Consider the following 21,997-nt stretch of genomic DNA (forward strand, 5'->3'; position numbering starts at 1 on the left):
CGCGGATCCTCGCTGCGAACAAAGGTGCGGCTTACAATCCGGTGCGGCTTGTATATGGAGGAAAAATGAAATGTTGCTGACACCTCGGAAGTGCGACTTATAGTCAGTGTGGCTTGTAATCATGAAATTACTGTACTGTATTCATTAACTCTTATGGAGCCACTATAGCAGAAAACTTTTTTTAAAAAATCCCTGTGAAAGAGCAGTATGTTTGACGATCTTATCACTCCTCTCTTATGGTGCTTGATGCAGATTTTGGAATGTAAAACCTCTCAACAATAAACAGTAAGGGTATCTAGAAAGGCAGTATTTCATTCCAGAGGTTCTAATTTCCTCTGTCATATTGCTGTTGAAAATGTCAGGCTTGACATAATAGACAATTTTTTTTGAAGTGTATAATGGTTTTTAAGGAAGAAGAATCCTAAAGGTGATTAAAAACCATGAAAACTCTAAAAATGCTGCTTTATTATTTAATTATGTCTTAGAAAATAAACTTACTGGAATGATTGAGCTACTATAATTTGTTTGGATTAACAGTGCTTCACAGACCTACCTGAAGACCCAACTCTATGTCAGTTGGGGGAAATAGATAAATTTTATTTTTCATATCAATCATTTTCTATTGGAGAATATTAGTGGTGCTATAGTATTCCAGAGTGATCAGGAATAAACTAAAATTTACTCAGATGCATGAAAATCTGGAGGAGGGAGCTGAGGATTAACTTAGAGAGGAACCTAATTATTTTTATGTGATAATTTATAGTGGGCAGTATACTGATGGAGATTTGGCTTTGTGTCCTGATACTGTGGGAATCAAATGCAAAGGCAGTTTGTACTTCTCACATTACTTCATGAGATACAAAAACATTCTGATACCCAGTGACATTTATTTAGCCTGGCAGTTAAGTTCTGACCTGAAGTGAGATGTTAATATCCAGTGTTTTCTGAAATGTTTTCCACTCATATTTATGAAAACAGAAAAATACATCTTCTTTTGGGAAGGAAGAAAATACATATCACCCAAAGATGATTTATAAACTATTTCTCTAGACAGTGGGCTATGATAAAGCTCTCAGAATTTACAGACAATCCAAGCCAGTGGATTGAGCATCAGGGCAGGTGGCTCTTCTTACACATGTGTAATTAAAATAAATACTCGGGATAAGAAGACTGCAACCAGTTAATTAACCAGAACGTTGTGTAAGTAAACATAATCATATCTTCTTACAATTTTGCCTGGCACAATCAAAAGAATCTAGAACAATCATGTCTGCAGTACATGTTCACTTCCCATTCCTCCCCACCAGGACAAGTGTGCTTTACCTCATAACCAACCAGCACGTGGAAAGTTTAGTGCAGAAATTGCAAAGTGTGTGTAATTGCATACTATACATGCAAAACCAGCATCACTGCAAAAACTACAGATCCTTGGTTGTTTAGAGGTTTGGGGTGCCAGCACATTTCATTTTGCATATCACACTTACACCCTATGTTCCACAGAAATGTACATTTCTCTTTTCCACCCTCTGTCCATCTGAACATCTTAAGAAGACGCTGAATAGATCTAACTAATTCATCATAAAACTCGGTATTTCTGAGATGAGGCACTAGGGTTTTTAAAAAATTATAGCTGAGATTTGTCTGGCTCTTCATATTTGTTCCAAACCTCATCACATATTCTGCTGGTTTTAGGCATATGTTTAGTTCAGTGTACTTTAACAAATCAGTGTTAATAGTGCTTCTCTGCTGTAAAGCTGGTAAGATCGAGATTAAGGGTAGAAAAGTGATTTACTGGAGATCATCAAGCCAGTAGTAGATTAGGAAATAAAACAAGCAGGAAAAGGGTTTGGGGTGTTTTGGTTTGTTTGTTTTTCAAACCTACTGTGTGCTGTTATTTCTGGGAAAAGATGCTTAAGAGTCCATAACTCCTGGGGATTTCTAAGAGCCTCATTTTGAGAGGTCCAAAACCACGCTGGCATTTCTTTTCAAAACTGGGAAAGGCAAGTAGAAAAGTGTTGAGGTTGTTATGTTTAACTTCTGAATAAAAAAATATTTGGACACAGTGCAAGCAAGGCTATTCCTAGCATGTCTCTTTACTCAGCTGCATTATTCCAGGTGCTTGATTTGTATACTGGACTGTAATCAAGTTACAGTGTTAAAAAGTTGTGAAACTAAACTATGATCAATTTTATGATCATTGTGTCCCTAGTAACTGAGCACAGGTGAGTACATTTTATAAAGTCAAGTATTCACATTATTTACCTAAGCATATTGCATTGTAGCTGTTTTAACTTACTGAAAGTCAGTATATTGTATTTTTTGTTTGTTTTGTTTTTCCTTCTTACATACCACTAAGGTAATGAATTGATAGGAATAGCCATATGTGGAATAATGAAGTGCAAAAATTGAGATACAGATATATATATATATATATATATATAAAACAATGTTTAATTCATAAAATGTATCAGGTTTGAATATAAAGGCATCTTTTAGATATGAAATTGTTCCACTGTATGTGTGCAATGATTCACATAAAAGTGTGTATTTTACAAAGTTCTTAAGAGCTTCAGGTTCTCAAAAGCTTACATTTTAGCATTCTTTAATCCAAGACATACACCTGTGCTGTATTTCACATAGTTAGGTAATGCAGATACTTCAGTGGCATAAGTTCCAGTATGTCACAGCAACACCTTGTGGAACATAAAAAAGAAAAGAAGACTGAAAAGGATGAGAGGATAATTTTAAAATAAATTTTAAACGTACTAGATTTAAAATTTTGTCTAAGTTAAAGAAGAGGGGGAAATGGGAATAAATTATCAAACTGAGAAGTACCTTTGATCTGTCAGCTGGTTAGCAGGAAACAGGCTTCAAATAAATGGAGCTCTTTAAACAAAGCCTGTCCTTGAAATGTGTACATAAGACACTTAGATTTGTTAGGGAGAAACAGCTGATAGTGATTTCTTCTGGGTTCATGGCATTATGCTGATAAGTAAGCTAAACTAAAAATTTGTGGGACAAATCCCTGTATGAATGCAAGGGCTTTAAATGGCACACAGTATTGTAGACTTTCTAATGCTTTGTATCTGAAGTAATGTTGTAGTCGTCTTTTGGAATATGGTAATGTAGACATGTGTACAACACTCCACTTGTTTTTTAGAAAACCATCCAGCAGCCATACCTATTGTACAAAATAGAATAGAATAGAAACAAAGTCTGATTTGCTCAACTTTGTAGAAGAGAACTCTGGATAAGAAACTATAGATGTAATTTAGCTGGGTTTGGCACTTCCTTAGTCTTCTTGCCTGGCTCAAAATCTTTCTAATCCACTGTTAAAGAAATCTGGAAGTGCTGTTTTGCATATATAATTGCCCAAGTAATTGTTTTTTTGCCAGATCTATGTGGTATTTGTGTTGATGGCACTCTTGGTAGTCATTTAAAAATTAATTACTGGCCTAATGATAGAAATTTTTTAATGTATGAAGTTTTTTACTTTCCTTCATTAAAAGTTAATGGTCATCTAACAGAAGTTAATATGTGAGGAAAGTTTGAATATAATTGAGTTTTTCCCTTTTCTTTGTCTTTTTGCATCAGTGCAACATTACTATAAAATTTTGTCATTGCAGGATCTTTGTACATCTGTTTGTTATGAGTAAGATAGAAGCTGATGGAGTGATCTTAACTTTCAAGGGAGAGGAAGAAAGTGGCTAAACAATACTGAAAATATTGTTTAAGATCCTGATATTCATATGAATTGCTTGTTTGGTTGGTTGGTTAAAAAAAAACAAAGATCCAGAACATTTGCATTTTCTTAAATCCATTTTAAATTAACAATTTCTGTACCTGATAAGGTAGCTCTTAGTCTATGGCCTCGACTCTTCTCTCCTGCGTAGTTCAGTTAAAACATTTAAATACCGTCCAAAAATTTCCTTATGCAGCTTAATGGAAACACAGTTTTCTCATATGAAGGGAAAGACAAGAAATGACTGCTCCTATGGAATGTTAGAGTAGAGCCTGCAAAGTATTTTGCAAACGTCCACTGGGCTCCCAAAGCCCTTGTGAGGAGAGCACGGTGTGACATGAGGGAGCTGTGCTGCACAGCCTGCCCAAGTCCCTGCCCACGGTCCTAGGAAATGCTGGGGTTTGTTTGGGCTGCTGCAGGTTTAGCTGAGCCCCAGCCTGTTCTCTCCACTGCCAGTTGCCTGTTTGGATACAAATAACACATTTTGGGGGGGAAGGTGGGATTAAGAAGGGAAAAGAAAAAAGCAGATCAACTGTCTTTTTGTTCAGTTGATAGCAAGCACTTCCAACAAACATTTAGATAACCCCTGCTACTGTAGAAAGGCTTTCCTTTCACTGTTAGTTGTGGCCATCCAGTCCTATCTGGCTACACCAAAAGTGAAATGTTGGTCCCATTAAAAGTGAATGGAAGTTGATTTGCATCTGGACAACAACTATATGAAAAGTATGTGTGCAGGGTGAACTCTACATGAAGAATAAATATATTTTGCATAACTATATACATAAATATGTATCAAAGAACATATTTATTGAAGAGACTTGTAGAAGCTGCATAGGAAAAATGATGGTAGTGGAAACAATTAACGAAGTTAACTTTTGAATAAACCTTAATTTTTGCTGTATACTAGGATTTTGTAGGAATTCCAGCCGTTGATTTTGAATCACTGTTGGGTAGCATTGATTTAAATGTAGTGGACAAAAATTTTAAAGCATGAATAATTTAGTTTCTGTTGCCATCAGAGGATTAAAGTGCCTGTGCTGGATTCTGTGGACAAGTCAGTACACAATAATGAAAGGAAGTTAAATAATAAATAAAACATAAGTTGCACTTCAGTTACAAAATTCTTGTCTTTATGATGAGAATAGGATCTTCAGGCTATATTTAAAACTAGACCAGAAGTGGCTTTTTTATTTCAGTAAGAACATTGCCTGTTTATTTATGTCATTTACTGCTGTTCAACAGTGTAGGCTTTAGAGTGTTTTATCTTTCATTAAGAAAGTATAATACAGAAATATATTGGGGGAGATTACAGAAAACTGCCCCTGAATGCCAGTCTCCTCTTTGACTGATTGTATATGGTAATAAAAGGCCCCAAACTAGAGACTACTTTAATTGCAGAGTTGCAAGTGACACTGATCATAATTACTTTTTTCCAGTACTAGGATAGTTTAATTTAAAAGACTCAATTCCAAAGATATATTTAAATACTTTTGCATCTTGTTTGTAAGTTAGATGCTTCCAGTTCAGGATTGTCTGTCAAATATTAATGTGTTCTAATGGAAATTGTTCACTCTAGAGACAGCCTTTTGCTTTTAAGAGTTTGGGGTTTTTTAATGTTGAGGTTTTTAAATCATGCTTGAACTAAAGTTATAAGAAACGAGTGGGATTTGGGTTTTTTTCACTGAAACTGCGAACATATCAGCAAAATTACGTAAGTTGAGGCTGTCATATTTTCTAATTTCTGAGCATATGTTTAAACATAGTAATTAAGTGCAACCACTTAATTACATCAAAGTTAATAATTTTTTAAGCTCCCTGGTGTTGCATCTTTATCTTACAGCTAGACTCATGCTTCATATCAGCTTTCTGTCTAATACTAACTTTGGCCTGATGGATGCACCATGCTTTGGGATTTAAGATACTTTACTAACAAAATTGCAGTCCCTAGACAAGTGTACTACGTCTAGTGAGATACTGGAAGTGAGAGATTCTACCTCAAATTGAGCAAGCAGCCAATGTATTCTGAACATGCAAAATTACAGTGATGGTTCAACTTACTGTGACCAAATGCCTTGAGTGCCTTTGGGTAGGGATTCTTGAAATGGATAAATGCAGCAAGTGTTGGAGTTCACCTCATCACTGAAGCACTATTGTAAGTGATTGATACATGGCAGCGCTACAGTTTGTAGTTGTAGAACGTACAGGCATATGGTCTGTGGGCTGCAGCGCACAACCAATTCACTGAGCTTTATTGCTGATATGTAACACTTGTTGGATTGACTCAGTCTAGCCAGTTGTCTTAAACAAAACAACTGGTTTTGTTTAATCAGTTTTGTTGGAGACTTCCTTAATAAAACATAACTAAAATGAAATCTAAGTGTATTCTATGAAAGTGATATATTAAAAGAAAGGCATTTCTGATTAGTAACATTTTTATTGCATTGCTAGGCCCATCAAATCTGTAACATAAGAGTAGTGCAAATACATTAGGAGTGTTAAAAAACCTCCGCAAAACCAAAACACCCCAGCTGTTCTGTGTTGATGCAGTAGAAGTCATTAGAACAGCATGGTTATCTGCATGGTTGTAGCTAGAGCAGGAGTCTACTGGTCAGAGGTTTGTTGGCACCCTTGTACCACATGTAGTATTCTGTCTGTAGTTTTGTTGGGGAAGAGGGAAGAATGCTGCCTCTAGTGCTTGCTGCCAGCTCCTGCTTAATTTCTGTGTTCTGAAACAAGTGTTAAGCAAACTTTTGTGATCATTCATTAGTTCAACTCCATCACTGATAGAAAACTGGTTATGATGATCTTAAAAAAATAAGTCTTAAGTGACTAAAACAAAAAGTAGAAAGAAACAGAATAAAAACCCCCCAACCCTTATGTTGCTAAAGAGTCTTACTCAGTACTTAAATACCTGTAACTAGCAGAAAGATCTTTTTTTCCAAAGCTTACTCTGAAAAGAGAGGTAGTGCTTGCCTGTTCCATCATTCTTTTTTATACTTCTCTTCTTGTTCAAGTTACAAGCATGTCAAACAAGGTACAGGACTTCAGAAATTGTGTTTGGATCCATGGCTTCTGCCACAACCAGCAGCTTTCACTTTTTCAAGCTTCTAGCATTAGAAAAAAAATGAGGAAGACTGGCAATGCTTTTTCTAGGAGGAGCTTATTATTAGTCTTCTGAGAATTAGCATATGGCTTTTCTTCATGAGCACACAAGTGCTTTTGATGATATTGGGGCAATTTATGTGCACTCAAATTCTCAACAATTTATGTGTAATTTTAAGTCACCAGTTTTGAAGAGTGGAAACCCAACTCTTACGTGGTTGTGGTTTTACCCCTGTTTTCAGGTGTCTGTTTCAGAGAGCTGTAACTGACTGGTAACACAGTGATGGCTTTGGAAATTTTTAACTTACTCAAAGGGAATCATAGAATTCATCTTAAACAGAAAGTCCAGAAAGCTTTCTCTTGAGATCCAGTAGCTGAGGAAAGGATGGTACTGGACAACTGGTTTGGGGTTTTTGGAAAGAATATTCACACCCCTGGACAGGAAATGCCAATTAATGCTTTTGTCTCCCTAAAAGTTTTATCTTTTCTGAATGTATTCAGCTGTCTTCATTAAGGTATGCTTAGATCTAAGAACAAGTAATGCATCCTACCATATAAATTAATGAAACTTCTTCCTAAAAGTAATTGAGGTTTAACTCCTAAATATACTTGCCAAATGTTTTTGTAAGGCAACTGATTCATAGAAAGCTTGGGTCTTGCACTGAAGCACTGAAACTATGTAAACATTTTGTGGAAGCCAGATGTCCTTTAATAGCTTGATAATAATTTATTATTCTTCACATGAATTTCACTTAGGTGGAGTTTTTTTCTTGAACATGTAACATATGTGGAATAGCCAGCAAATACAAATTTTATCAATCAGATACAGTTTGACATTTTTAACACTTTTTAAACGTTACGAATGCCTGTTTACCATATGGTGTAAGTGGGTGTGCAGGAAACGACACTCTCATCAAGTCTGATATACTACTTTTCCATGAACTGAGCATGAACATTTCCTTTTAGTAGCTCTTGCTGAAGGCAAGCCTTTGAAGAATGGGTGTGTAATTTTGGACTGTAACATTTACATTTGTGTGCTTCTGTAGGTGGTTATTTTAAAATCAATTAATTCTTTAGCTTTTCTTATTTGTATTTGACTGTATTCATAAAAGTTTGTTCCAGATTAATGCTGCAACACATGAAAGACGTAACAGAAAAGCAAAATGTATATTTTCTTTCTACTGGTGCACTAGCAAGTTGTTATTACTGGGGTCCAAAGTATCCTATTTCCTGCTTATATTCTTAATCTGTAGAAGATGCTGCAGACTTTCAAGGCAATTCTACAGTCTTTGAACTGAAATCCTGTGTGTCATTAAATTGAATTAGTCATCATAGTTTCTTGAGAGATAAGATCATTGTAATTTTCTGTGATTTGAAGATACTGATCCCAAATGCTGTTCTGGCTTGTTTGCATACAATTAAGGTTTAACTCAGTTAAGCAGTCCATCAGTATTCTCTGGTGGAATACCTCAAATATACACTGGACCAGTGTTACATCGAGCCTGTAACTTAACATTCCGGGCAAAGCAGCAACTTGTGCTTGCTCCTTTCCCAGACAAAAGCTTCTGCTGCAACAGCTACCTGAAACTAGAAAAGTACTTGATGATAACTGCTTTTCAAATGACAAGTTAAAGCATCATTTAAAGGTCAAAAGGGCACAGTTTTCCAAGAGAGAAGTGTTTGTACATATATTCATAAATATTCAGCATGTTGCCCCATCAAGATGCAGCTTTTACCTAACTGCTACAAACTTGCATGTGCCTCTCTGAAATTACTTGCTGATTTAGTCGCTTACTTATCAGATATTCAGTAGCTTAATTAGTTTTCAAACAAAGTTCAGATAAGGAAAAAAATTGATCCATGCCTAAAACTTTTTTACATTTCCATTTCTCAATATTTAATGCCTGACAATTTCTCTGAAAACAGCAATACCTTTTTCTTTCTTTCTTGGTGTAAGCTATAATAGCTACTCTTTAAACAGTGTGTCTTAAACAGGGTCTGACATTTAGGTCATGCTTGTAAATCATGAAACTATGTAATATGATCAACTCCAGTTAAAAAAAAAAAAACAAAAACAAAACATGTGGGCTTCATGGTAATAAATACTTTGGTTTTAGAGTATTCCTTAAAACTGCAGAAGCCTTCTGCTGTTCTTGTTGATATCCTCTTAAGCTCATGGCAGGACAGAAGAAAATTCATATAAAAATGCATGTAAATCTACATCATGGCCAGGAGAATGGTTTACAGTGCTACAGCTACCTCACACCTCAGCACTCAAGAAGTCATGACTGTTTCTGCCACCCGATTTTTTTCATATACAACCTGTGTAATTCTGAGAAAGGTGAATTGAAGACAAGCAGAAATGCACCTCCTGGGCTTCCTTCCGCTATCCCTGTCTCCAGACTAACACTGCAGTGGTTCCTCTGATCCTCTGTCAGCTCTTCCTGTGCTCCCCGCAGAGAAAGCAAAGTCACCACGCAAACGCAGCCTCTTCCTGCCTGCCCTGGCCAGGGGTGCTGACATTGCCCAGCCCAGGGAGAAACCCCAGCGCCTCCCACCAGCAAAGAAACAACTCGGTCTGGCAGGAGGTGCATTACAAAACCCAGTGGCCTCAGGCCAAAAATCACAAACTTCACTCTGAATACTTCTCTTTTATATATATAGCAGAGTTTATGTGAAAGTCATTGCTTTCCACACCTTGCCCTTATTTTAAGCATCTCTGAAAGTCCATCTCACCAAGTGTCAGTGTTAGAGAGGTGAATGATGTGGCTAAATGTACATACTGAAATGGAATCCAGAAAGAAATGGGAAGTAATTTCAACTCATTAAAAGTTAATTTTTCTTTTTCTGTTGTTGTTGTTGTTTTGTTGTTTTGTTTTGGGGTTTTTTTGTAAATTCATTTTTTTATTTATTAAGGGATTCTTATTTACAATGTCTTGTAAGGTCCTTTGTTGATGCTTTATCGCTCTTTTTGCTTAATTTAAATGAATCTTCTCTCATATGCAACTTTTTTCAATGGAGGTGGTCTTAATACCAGTGAGTGCAGGGAGATTGAAGACTTCCTGAGCTGGGAAGTTTTTAGGAAGCTGTAGACTACCTTGAGTTTCTTATTAAAAGTACATCATTGCACAAATGTATTCTAAACAACTCTTTCATATATGGTGTCAATGGCACTGTGTATCTACAGTATTTGAGACAAAGTTGCCGTTGTTGGGATAGAGTTCTTGTTAAGTGATCTTGTCTGTAATCTTTGGTGTTGAAGTTTCTTAACCTTCAGCATAAGCTTTAGTACTTGATTTTGTTCATTAAAGTTTTTTTTTAATATATTTGGGCTTAGGAAGTAGATTCAGCTATTACTACCTTTGCAATATTTTGCAGTAGAATTAGGAAAAAAAAGGAGGACTTCAGGATAAAAATAGGATAAATTAAAAGGCAAATGAGAACAAACAGCTCAGTATTTCACCTCATCTGCATACAGCTATTATATATATATATATATAGGTGAATTGTGTCGTGGTCGCTCCTTCGAAACTGAGGAATTTTATATCTCTCATATTTTAGTCATATGAAGAAGTATATAACTTTTACTGTGTGACTGTTTAGGAGCTTTTTGGTAAAGAAATAAATGGTGACTGGGATCCTTCCTTTTATATGTATGATAGTATGTTCTGCACTTTGTTGGTTCTACATCTGTCTACATTATATAACATTTATATACAATTGGTTAGAGGCATACAAACTACTCTGCTTTTCTCTGTTTTATTTACTACATACTAATAAAAATAATTTGGAACACTCATATTGTATATCATGCATACAGTCTGTTATATACTGTAATTAATCAAATGTGACATTATAAGCTACTTTTCTTCAATACAGTTGTTTGAACTCACAAGCTTTGCTTTTTAACATCTGCCACTCAAAAGTTGCTTTACCATATGAAATATGTTTGGGTTTTTTCCAGATTGTCACAAACAAATCCACTTTTCAAGAATACTCAGACAAGCCCAATGTACACACAATTCCTGACCACATTACTGGAAGAACTGCATTTCAAAAATGAAGATCTGGAAAGTTTGACAAGAATATTTAGAATGGACTGACAACTTAAATGGTCAGTCAGCTTCAAGCTACTTGTGTGTCTTAAAACCAAGCTGGTTAACCACGGGTTTAATTTTCAGCATTTTGTAAGTATGTACAGTAACTACAGATTGTATCAGCTGGAGCAGAAAATGTGTGAAGCACTTTTTAAAGTAAAGAAATATGAATAGTATGGAAATGAGTGTCATCATTTTGTCACTTACAGTAAATGCCAGCTGCTTACTTATCACACTAATCTTTTGACAATGTATGGTTGGTTTACTGCAATTTTGAGAGGAATTTTTACTACCACAATTTATTAAAAAAATAAAATTCTGTGTGGCTACAATGGCTAAGACTCAGTAGGGATTTTTTAATTATTACAATGAAATTGTTATGTTCAGGTTTTGTGATATAAAATTGAGTTAAGAGCCGCGTATTCTTTGCAAAATGTTGAGATTACATTTTTCATTCCAGGTCAGCCAAAAAATTTAAGAGCAAATACCTTACTATATTGATCATACTCAACTGATTCAATGAATATAGCATTATAGTATCATTACTGATGTCACTCCTTTGTTCCCCACAGAATAACATGATCATCTTGGCATAATGTCCTACCTGAAATTGTTGCACAGGGAACAAAAGAATGTCTACAGGTGTTTGAGCTTTTTTAAATGAAAAATGAAATTTAGTATGAATTGTAGTATTTGCATTTCTGCTTTTTCATTTCCTTCCTATGGGTAAGAATTTTGATGTCTTGTGAAGAAGCTGACTAACCGCAGTTGTTCATGGTATGAAGAGAAGTTAAAATATGGATCATCTGAAAAGTGTTTAAAAGCAGTAGAAATTAATTTGGATTGGTTTGGTTTTTCTTGGTTTGGAAACTCAGTCAAAGCTTGTCTGCAGGGATCAGGGAAAGAAGGGGAAAAACACATGTGAGCCTCCAATGGTAAGAGCAGTGCTGCTGACATTTTTCCAGTTGCCCTCATGCATGGAGCAGGAACCTTTAAGAATGATGACAGTACACAAATACGTGTGATTCATAGCCTGTTTGTCTTGCTACTTCTAAGAAAAGGGGTGGTCTTTGAACTTGCGTGAAAGTTATTTTTAAGCAGACTCTAGTTGTTACTAATTGGGACTTTTTAAATATATTTAATAACTAATTTTTTTTTTGCTTTCAGTAGTCATTTCATTTCAAAGAGTTGTGTTATTTAGGCTGAGTGTATTTGGCATTCCTTCTGTCACTAACTGATTATAAATTGCACTTTAAAACTAATCCACTAGTCATTCTTAATGATTCCATAATATGTTTTATTGCCTAGTTCTCAGTCCATAGGACACTGTATTTTGAGAGAGTTGAGAAGGAAAGTTGTAACTGACAGTACTTAGTCTGTAGCAAATGCCAGCACTAGTTAAGGCTGAGGCAAGCCTTACCAGGGCTGCTACACATCCACTCCATTTTTAAAAAAAACAAAGTTTATTCCTTTGGTTTGCTTCTGTCGTTGGACACCAGAAAGGAACTCTACACTAAACTGGTTCACTGCTGTGTAGTTCATTCATGATAATCAGAGTAAATATATGAATTACCCTGACAGACAGAAGCTCATGCAGCTTTGCTGTGGAAGCTTCATCGTGCAGTAGACTTTACGAGGTGCTTGACTTTTCCAAACTTACACTGTAATGGGAAGTTACGTTCAGTGTAAGTTGTAAAAGCAACAATTTAGAATTAGGATAACCTTTAATCAGAGTCACAGCTATGCATTTTTCTAAGTATGCAGTAGGGGAAAAAATACCCATTATGATCAGAGTGTATCTCATGCAAAATTTGTAAGAATTACTGGGTGGAAGTTACATTTGTTTTGTGTCATGATGGAAGAAGTTTACTTGGCACAAATGGAGAGAAGGGTCAAGACCTCACCAAAAGACAAATTTCTATAGAAGAATGAGTAATAGGTATGATACTCTGAGCAGAACTTAAACCTTGAATTTACACCTATTCACTTCTGATTTTGGAAGTTGACTGAATTTCTATTTTTAGCTAGTAGATTATGAGTAAGCCATTTGCCTGTTCCATACATGTTTACCTTGGAGCACAAAGATTACCTTACAACAGTTCGGTCATACAGAATACATCTAGAAGGCATTAGAAATGTACATCGTACCAGGAATGTGACTGTTTCATCAGGTTTGATGGCTCTCATTTGGAAAGTTTTTACACTTCCTGTCAGTTTAGTGGTGTGATTTTTTTTGTAGTTATTTTTAGGCTTGGTCTTCAGCACCTACTGTGTAGGAAATGTATGATCTTTTAATAAGAATGAATAGGTTGCAAACTCAAAGACCTCTTTATCAAGTTTCACTATAACTGCTTTTACTGCCTCAGCAGCTCAAAAAAGTCACCTTTCAGGATTTTTGCATCTCTTCTTTCACTGCTGCGTAGTAAGCTCTCTCATTCTTTTCTTTGCCCTACGAGAACAAAATAACATTTCTCTGTCCATGAGGTCAGAAGAACATTCTGTAGTATGCTGGGAACACCCTGAAGTGATATTCTTCAGTTACTTGTAATGATTTCATCTCTGTTAGACATGAGTAACACACATGTAAATAAATGCAGAAAGTATATATATATACCCAATACTTTTGAGTAGGAGAGAGGCTATAGACTCATCCCAAAAGGATCTTTCAATACTGTCAGCCGTAACTGGAGTATAAAAATCACAACTCAAGTACCAAGAATTCAGTTCATTTATGTAGTTTTCTTATGAGCATGGTTTGTAAAAGCCTAACTGCTCAAAAATGTTCAAATCTAGATATTTTTTTATTTTAAAGCAAGTTTCTGTCACAACTATCTGTCCTTCAGAAGATACCACTCTTTCTTATGTTGTTTTTTAGTGTTGTTCTGCCCCTTCTCATTTTGCTTATGTTAGCAGATAGATTGTTTCCTTGTGGCCTTGATTCTGTGCTTACTGTTTTTCCTTCTGTGTTAGTTATACAGATGAGAGCAATTTGGGTCAGTAGTGGTTTCAGCCTTATGTCAGATACAGCAAATTGTAGTGATTGACTTCTGAGCTGCAGGTGTGGAGAGACGTCATGGATCTGGGTTTTAGGGTAAATGGGACAGAAGCCTATATTTCTGAATAGCTTTGTGAAAGGGGCATAAATTTGGTAAAGCCATCAGCACCTTAGATGATAAGGATCATAAAGTCTCAGAAGTGCATTGCCATAGCCATGTGAAGCATCCAGCATTGTCTGGCCATGGACCTGTAGCAGGACAATTTGAGTATGATGTGTTTCTTTTAATAGCGGGGGGGCGGGAAGGAAACCAGACTTATATGGTGATTTTTTTTTTTTCCTGACATATAGAATTGATTTAGTAAAGAATAGAAGAACAGCTCAGTTTCAAGCTTGAAGCAAAGCTTGCTTCATGCTGTTGCAGCTGTTCTGCCTCAAAGGAGGAATGTGTGACACATTCCTGCATGTCACAGAATGGATTTCTTACCAAGTTTTCTGTAGCTGTAATGAAATAATCTCAGGAGGAGGACAAGCACATACACAGGCATGTTTTCTCAACATTATTCAAAGCAGTCTTTATGCTGGCCAAAGAGGCTGATGGAGAGACTTTTGTGTCTATTTCCACACCAAAGTTCAGTTCAGAGTCTGGTAAGTACTCTCAGTGTAAGCACTGCATTCTGTAATATTCAATTTCCTAGCACAGAGCCCTTCACTGCTGCCATTTGATTATTTTTGCCCATTGACCATACTTAATTATTTTTCTTGGACTATGGAGAGAAAAAGAGGAGTCAGAGTGGTTCATTTGATGTTCACCATTTCAGGAAAGTAGAAAAGTCATAATGTAACCCATATACTCTCAGGTCTTTGCAGAGATTACCTTGAATCTGTGTAAAGTCTGCAAATCAAGCTAGATATAGTAATGCAAAATTCTACTTAAAACAAGCAGAAGAGAGCCTGATTTATTTAATTGAAAACTACCAAAACAGAAAGTTCCTTAGTAAATCTAGAGCAGCATAACTGACAGGGCTGTGCCCCTGTCTAAACCCAGGGCTGGAAATTTAGACCTACCCTGTCTTTTAAAGGGAGCTGCAGGGAGCAACAAGGAGCATGGTGCATGTATGAGATGTGTCTGGGGCCTCACAGGCTGTGTCCACAGATCACATACAAGAGTCACATACTTGTGTATTTTCACTCTTCAGCCTCAGTGAGTAGCTTAAAAGTGAGACATCTGTTGTGGTTTTAGGGGGGAAATAACGGTTTTGTGAATCTTGGTGTTCCATGTCCTACCCTTTTCCCCCTAGTTTCAGAGAACCTGGACTCTACAAAGTGCAAGAGGGGATGAGCAGCTCAGCTGGACATGTCTCTTTTAACTGCGGAGAAAAAAGGACTAGCACATCAGAGAGAAGAAAAAGGAAGAGAGAAGGGGAAAGCAGTACTCATACCTTCTAAATTTAGGCATCCAAACTTAGCTACCTGCCTGTCTTCATTTGCTTCAGAGAGAACTGATAAATTTAAGGTCTCCAGATCTTACCTTAGTGCATTTATGAAGTCGATGGTGGTAATGCCTCTGCTCCTATTCCCTCATGGGGGAAAGAAAGCAGAAAAGTCAGCTGAGAATGCTGACACAGTAGACTGGCTCTCCCTGGAGTAATTTGTAGTAGAGTGTGGCACAAAACTGAATGGGGACCTATCCCTGCACAGTGGGGAGTTTCTAAGCAATCTGATCCTATTATTTACTTACTTTGATGGCTATTACTTCACATGATTTTTTTCTTAACCTGTAAGAGTTAACACAAAAAGAATTCAAGTGAGTGGCAGTCTTTAGGGAAAAAAAATAATGCCCCTATGTTGAAAATAAGTCACACTCTAGTTCAAGAGTTTGCCTGTAAGTTTGCCATCCTTACTGTTTATTTCTGCAATTGCATGTGAACGCACAGTACTGTGGGTGGAGTTTAGCTTGATCTCACTGGGACAGCAGGTTATGCTGAACTGTCATTTCCAGTGAGCATTAAATATTGAAAACACGGGCTCAGTCTCTCTTTTTGGCAAGTCTTAAGTTTCCATTAGAAGCAGATGGTATGCAAGGCAGGGCAAGGCACCTAACTATAAAGACCTCTTGTTTCTCAACTGTGTCTCTCTGCCACCTGACAGCCTGTCGTCCTCTGATTAGAGGCAAAGGAAGTGGGTGTGCCTTCCAGTAGCAAAGGCAGAAAGTAATATTGGTGCAGACTTTTCCTCATGTGTGTTTTCTTTCTCTTTATCTTAGAAGCACTTCTCTGCACACAGTGTGGGTAGTACTTTGGGAGATGGGCTGTCTGAAAGATGCTGTAGAACATGAGTTGTGGCATTTGTGGTGCTGCACAGGATTTGGTGAGGTGGGGGGGAGGAGCTGGGAACACATATCTTCAGGTGGCTCTCATTTAGCACTCTGGTTTCAAAAAGCAAGAGAAAGCAGATGGGCCTCTGAGCAATGTATGGACATTGTGATAAAGTCATTCCCCCTCAGTTCCTTGTAACTGTAGAGTAGAGCAAAGTGCAAACTTGGAGTACTGAAGAAAATAGATAAATTTTGCTATGAGGATTGAATATTTAGACTAAACTAGCCTTGGTAAGGCTAATCAATCAGAACAGTGCAGTAAGTGTGGCCCCTGTACACTGCAGCTATCCACCTGTTTGGTGGCTTACTGTGCTATCCTGCAGTTACCTCAAGACAAGAGCTCTACTGAGCCCCTCTCCAACAGACTGGAACGAGCACAGGTTCTAAGGCCTCTTGCCGCTTGGCACAGTCCCTGCTTGGAAGTCAGTCCCCAGGACACTGTGGTAGCTCTACTTTAAAGGCAAACTCTTCAGTACATTTTTGCACACTGTGATTACCTGTGGGAGCTGCACACAAAGATCAGAACACAAAGCCACTGGGACTACTGGCTGGTACATCCTGCATCATCAAATCAATGGCATTTCTGGCACTTTTAACCCTCTTATATTTCAAGGTAGATGTAGCTGAATTGAACAGTTAGTGGGACAGCAGCAGCCTCCTGGGTTATCCTACAATTAGGTTAGAATTAGTCATCACTACAGAGAGCTTAAAGGACTTTGGATAGTTTTAATAAGATGCAAACATTAGATCAGGATTTACATCATAAATCTTGCCTTTTTGTTCTACTCAAACAGGAGTGTCTACAAATCAGGTTAATATAATTTAACAGTACAGTAGTTAAGTAACAAAAAGGACCATAATTGGTAGTATTATCTAAGAAGCCACAGCAACCCTGCTTACAGTTGTCAACTAACATCTGACTCATCTAAGTTATTTTATAGCAACCATATGTTAGGCATGTCTATCCCACCTATTATGCAGAAAAATGATAACATTTCCTAATCAGGATTTGCCACTAAGCAGGATTTTCCGTAAACACCTCAGTACTGCAAGTGCTGTCCACAGTCAGGAGAAAACCTTTTGCTGACACTTCTGATTTGTTAATTTAATAAATAAAGGTTGCAAATCTGTGGCTAGTACTGATTTAGCAAGGCTGGCTGTAGTTCAAAATATAGGTACATTACTTTGGCAGTTGAAATGGTAAATATCACTTCAGCACAGAATTCATGAAGATAATTACTAACTTTTGCACTTTTTGTTCAAAACTTTCAGATTGAGGACATGGTCTCAAAGAGTGTGATCCATTAAAAATATTTTGCTGAGATGTTGCAAGCAAAGTTGTATTGGTGTAGTATCTTTACCTGCATAGCCTGAAAAGAGAGGGTGATAGGAGAGAAAGATTAAAAAATAAGTTTGAAAATACTATGAGCCTTTGATAACAATGTGGGTGATTAGGCTAGAATAATAATTGCACTTTAACAAAGGCAGACACTGTTGTAAACCCCAATGGCTGTTGATATTTGAACAAGGTTTAGATCCAGTTTACTGTTACACAGAAATCTGAATAGGCCTACAACCTCATAGTAATTTGACTTGACTCCTTGAAAAAAGATTGGTTCAATATCCATCAGCCTTAATTATTCCCAAGCAGTCTTGGGAATACAGGGGATGAAGCTGCAGTCCTAACATTTCCCTCTGTTCTCAAAAGGGTAGTAGTTTTACTGCTTAAAGCTCTTGAGTGACATAAAAGCTTTTTGGAGTACACTCCCTTTTTTTTTTTCTGAACTATGGGGTCTCAGTAAATTTAAAAAAAAATACCGAAATAAACAAAAAGCAAACAAGTAGATACTTTTGCTGTTTAAGATCCTTGGCTTATTATAAAATTTCACAACTAGACTTGTAGTTAAGTGTTTGTTCCTTATTAATATAATTAAGAGCATTTGCAAACTTGAAAAATAAGTGATTTTACAGCTACCACATTAGCCCTCTGCAGCTCTGGGTCATATATATGTCATCTCTGCTAAGTATTCATTTCTAAGATCCTCCCAAGCTCTGCTTTTTTGTTCTCTGAACATCTGATGTTTCTTGTTTTTCTTCTATAACCACAGATGTGCCCTCTTCAAAAAACTCACAATCTCACAATGCTAAACTGACAAGCTGAGTGTCAAACCACATACCCCAAGCAACCCTGAAGAAAAACAGAATCACGCTTGAAGAAAAACAGAATAAATCACACAAATTGTTTCCAAAGAATGAATCTGAAACATTGCAAAGTGTGTGCAGGCATTGTTTCCTAAGAATGCAAATGCCATTTTTATGCTTACTTGATAAGCAGAGATTGCTGTCAGAAAGAAGATATTTATTTGAACAACTTTTTATTTCCTTGTTACGTTTTCTCTCTGTCTGAGCTGAACTGGAGCCTTGCTGTGGGACCGAGCTGAGTCTCCTTTCAAAGGCAGCCCGGGTGTTGCTCTGCTGGCTGAGTTACACGGGGTAAGTGAGGCCATGCCCTGGGAATGTGTGGTTTGTGCAGCGTGGAGCCACTGTTCGTCGCAGCCCTGCGAGGCTGCCTGGAGCACACACAGCGAGAGCTCCCTGCGGCTGGGACCGGGCCCGCCGCTGCCGCGGGACAGGAGCGCTCTGGGCACGGTGCAGTGAAGCCATCTATCCACATCTCCCTGGCCAGGCTGTCACGGGACCCCACAGCTCTTGCAGCTCTAGTGCCTCTGCAAGCCATCCCTTCTCCCATGGCCAGGGCCCATGTGGGACAAGATTGAGTCTACAGCGCTCTAGTGCTAAGGCATCAAATACATATAATTCAGCTTGGCAGTAATGCTGTAACTTACCTGAAGGTGTTACGATACTGTCCTGCAAAGAATGAAGGGGTCATTTTCAGGCTCAAATACTCAAGACCAGCTAGCTGTTTTTTAAACTGTCAAGCACACTTCACACTTTACAGCATGTTATCTCCTTCTCCAACAGTTCAAAATTTGTCACAGCATTAAAAAAATAAAATAGAATTTAAAAGTGTAGCTGCAAACATTTACCTAGCTGCCTTGAAGGCTCTGTCATTATCTAACTGTAAGTAGTGCTGTTGTGTAGACTTCACTGAAAGAAACTCTTTTTTTAATCTGGTGATTCAAAGGTGAAACACTGACCTCCAGTTCTGGTACTTGACTCCTGATCTATGATTCTGGGTTACACAATTTATATCTTAAGGGTTTGAGTCAAATTTGGATTTCTTTTTTTCCTACTTCATCTCTATGTGATAACCTTGAATACAAGATAGATGACTCCTTAAGCAAAGCTGATAAAGCCACCAGTGCTAAGAAACACGAGGGAGGGGGGAATGGAAGCACAACAGCATAGATACATATCTTGACATCCTTATTTCCTTTACAAATGGAGGAAGGAAGTTCCCTGAAGGTTAGCCAAAGAGTATCTGCTCTTACAGTCTAAGAGTACAATTTCTAATAGCCACAGGCTCTTAAAAATATTGAATTCAGAATTTCACAGATAATCCTCCATAAATAATACTCTGTACGTTTTGCTTCTGAAAAACTTCTACTGAAAATTCACAACTTGGTATAAAGCAAGATTTATGGACACTCACCCCACCCTGTTTCATATCTCTACTTTGTTTCTTTCCCCTCTTCTTCCAAATCCTTCCTATTCTTCTCATCCCAGTTGCTTTCCATTGCTTTCCACTGCAGCACTTCACTAATTCCAACAGTTAGCACTCCTCCTCCTGTCTGCTCCCTGTGTGCTGCTGTAAAGATCCCACCCAACACTGCCCCAGGGCCACATGACTTGTGCAGAGACAAAAGTACTCTTTTTATATAAAGAGTCTTACAACAGCACCTACAGATTATTATGAAAGCTGTCTCTAAAACAGGTATGAATCACCCAACAGCTACAGCAGTACTCCTGTGCAGAGATGATTAAGAATTCTTATGCAACTTCTTTAATCAGAAGAGGCATACTTGGTTGAAAATGAAACCTCTGCAGGAAAAGTTGGTTTTGATTAATTTCTCAACTTGAAAAAGTGTTCAAATTGTCAGTGTGTTTCACTTTGACATTTCTAAATATACAGAGAAGGAAAGAAAGAAAGAAAGAAAGAAAGAAAAAAGAAGCAAATCAAGTTTCAAGTCACTTTTCATTTTAAGATGGGTTAAATTTTATTATATGATCAACTGGTGCAGTAACAGCTTTGTTCAGAATTTCTTGCTCTTACCAGAATCCCCATGTAACAGCCCCTCTATCTCTATAGGCTATTACCTTTCATAATGCAACCTCAGGGAAGATTTTTTTACTGAAAAAAGAGATGCATCCCTACTTTTAATTAATTGTTGTAATAAATTATTTAGTTTCAGAACTTTGACCAGGATTACAAATTCACCACTGAAGATGGATCAAACTTCACAGGATCATGCTTATTTTCATTTGCTGATTTTTTTGAGTTTGAGCTAATGATCTCCTTATGGAATGTTTACACGCATTGAGGTGAGCTCTTTACCATTAACAATCTCCTTTAGAATCTTTATCAATTGGCAGTTTGATCATCAATTTCAAAGCATTTTTCAAAGATGCTAAACCCCTTTTCACAGAAAAAGAAAGTGAAAGAGGAGTGGAGTGACTCATCCAGGCACAGGGACTATGTCTCATGCAGAGCCAGAAATACACTCTGGGTACCCACAGTCATGGCCTGGGCATTAACACAGCTTGTACCAAAACTGATGCAGGCATCCCACCATGTTGCAAAGGAACATCCCCTTCTGGTGGAACATGCATTTGAAATTCAAAATATATTTGCTTGCGTGCTGGTAATACATGCTGTAATGCCTGCCTTACTCTTTTGCCTAACCCTACACAGAGCTGGAAGAAAAAGAAAAGTCCATTGATCATATTTTTCCATATCAGCTGCTTTGCATTGATGTTGCTGATACTGTAAACTTGGCTGCACACCAACAGAAATGTTACAGCTGAACTGGGTTAGATTTTCATAAGTAATCACCACCAGATTTGGGTCATATCTATAGATACAGCCAGTGCAACCTTTAGACTCAGTTTTGAACATGGTTAAGTGTGCTGAGGCCAAGCACTTTGAAATAAGAAGTTAAAAGCAGACCATTTTCTCTGGCCTCAGAAGTGAATGCCGAGCTCTTTGAGGAATCTGGGCCACTCCATCCATCTTCCCTATTTATAACCATTCTGCCCATTGAAGATGACAAGGCTACAGATGTAAGGGAAGCTGATGGCTGGGACAGAGCTACACCTCAGAAGAGCTTGAGATCCTCTAGCTCAGAGCTGCTCATTGAGGCTACCTAACAGTAAACAGCTCTCAGGGAGAAGATAATGTAGTCACTCTGGTAAAATGGGTTGTTCTAGGCTATCCAAGAGAGCAGGATGAATTAGACCAAACAATGTTACTTTTTAAGGGTCTTGCAAAATCAATGTTTGAAAGCAGCCATGAATGTCAGTATGTTTGTAGTAGTAAAAGGTAAAAGAGTATGAGAGATGGTCCAATGAAGCCTAAGCCACGTGGTTAACTACTAGTACAACCCTGTAGTTCTGATTCATTAAGAATGACAAAGCAAGAAATAATGGGAGTTGGGCATAGGTCAAAGCTGTTGTTACAAACTAGTAAGATGGCAAATCTTGAGTTTCTTCTACCAGACATTCTT

At 37.5% G+C, this 21,997-nt stretch overlaps 1 protein-coding gene across 1 annotated transcript in view; it reads left to right on the forward strand.

The window, feature by feature from the left end:
* Positions 1-15,510, forward strand: part of RPAP2 (RNA polymerase II associated protein 2) — a 39,284-nt gene extending 23,774 nt beyond the window's left edge. The window contains exon 12 of the mRNA XM_033067039.1: positions 10,809-15,510. Within this exon, the coding sequence (XP_032922930.1) occupies positions 10,809-10,947 (139 nt within the window). The 3' untranslated portion in view covers positions 10,948-15,510. The remainder of the gene's footprint in view (positions 1-10,808) is intronic.
* Positions 15,511-21,997: the final 6,487 nt, after the last annotated feature.

Source organism: Catharus ustulatus, chromosome 9 (assembly GCF_009819885.2).
Source record: "Catharus ustulatus isolate bCatUst1 chromosome 9, bCatUst1.pri.v2, whole genome shotgun sequence".
In the NCBI taxonomy this organism is placed as follows: Eukaryota; Metazoa; Chordata; class Aves; order Passeriformes; family Turdidae; genus Catharus; species Catharus ustulatus.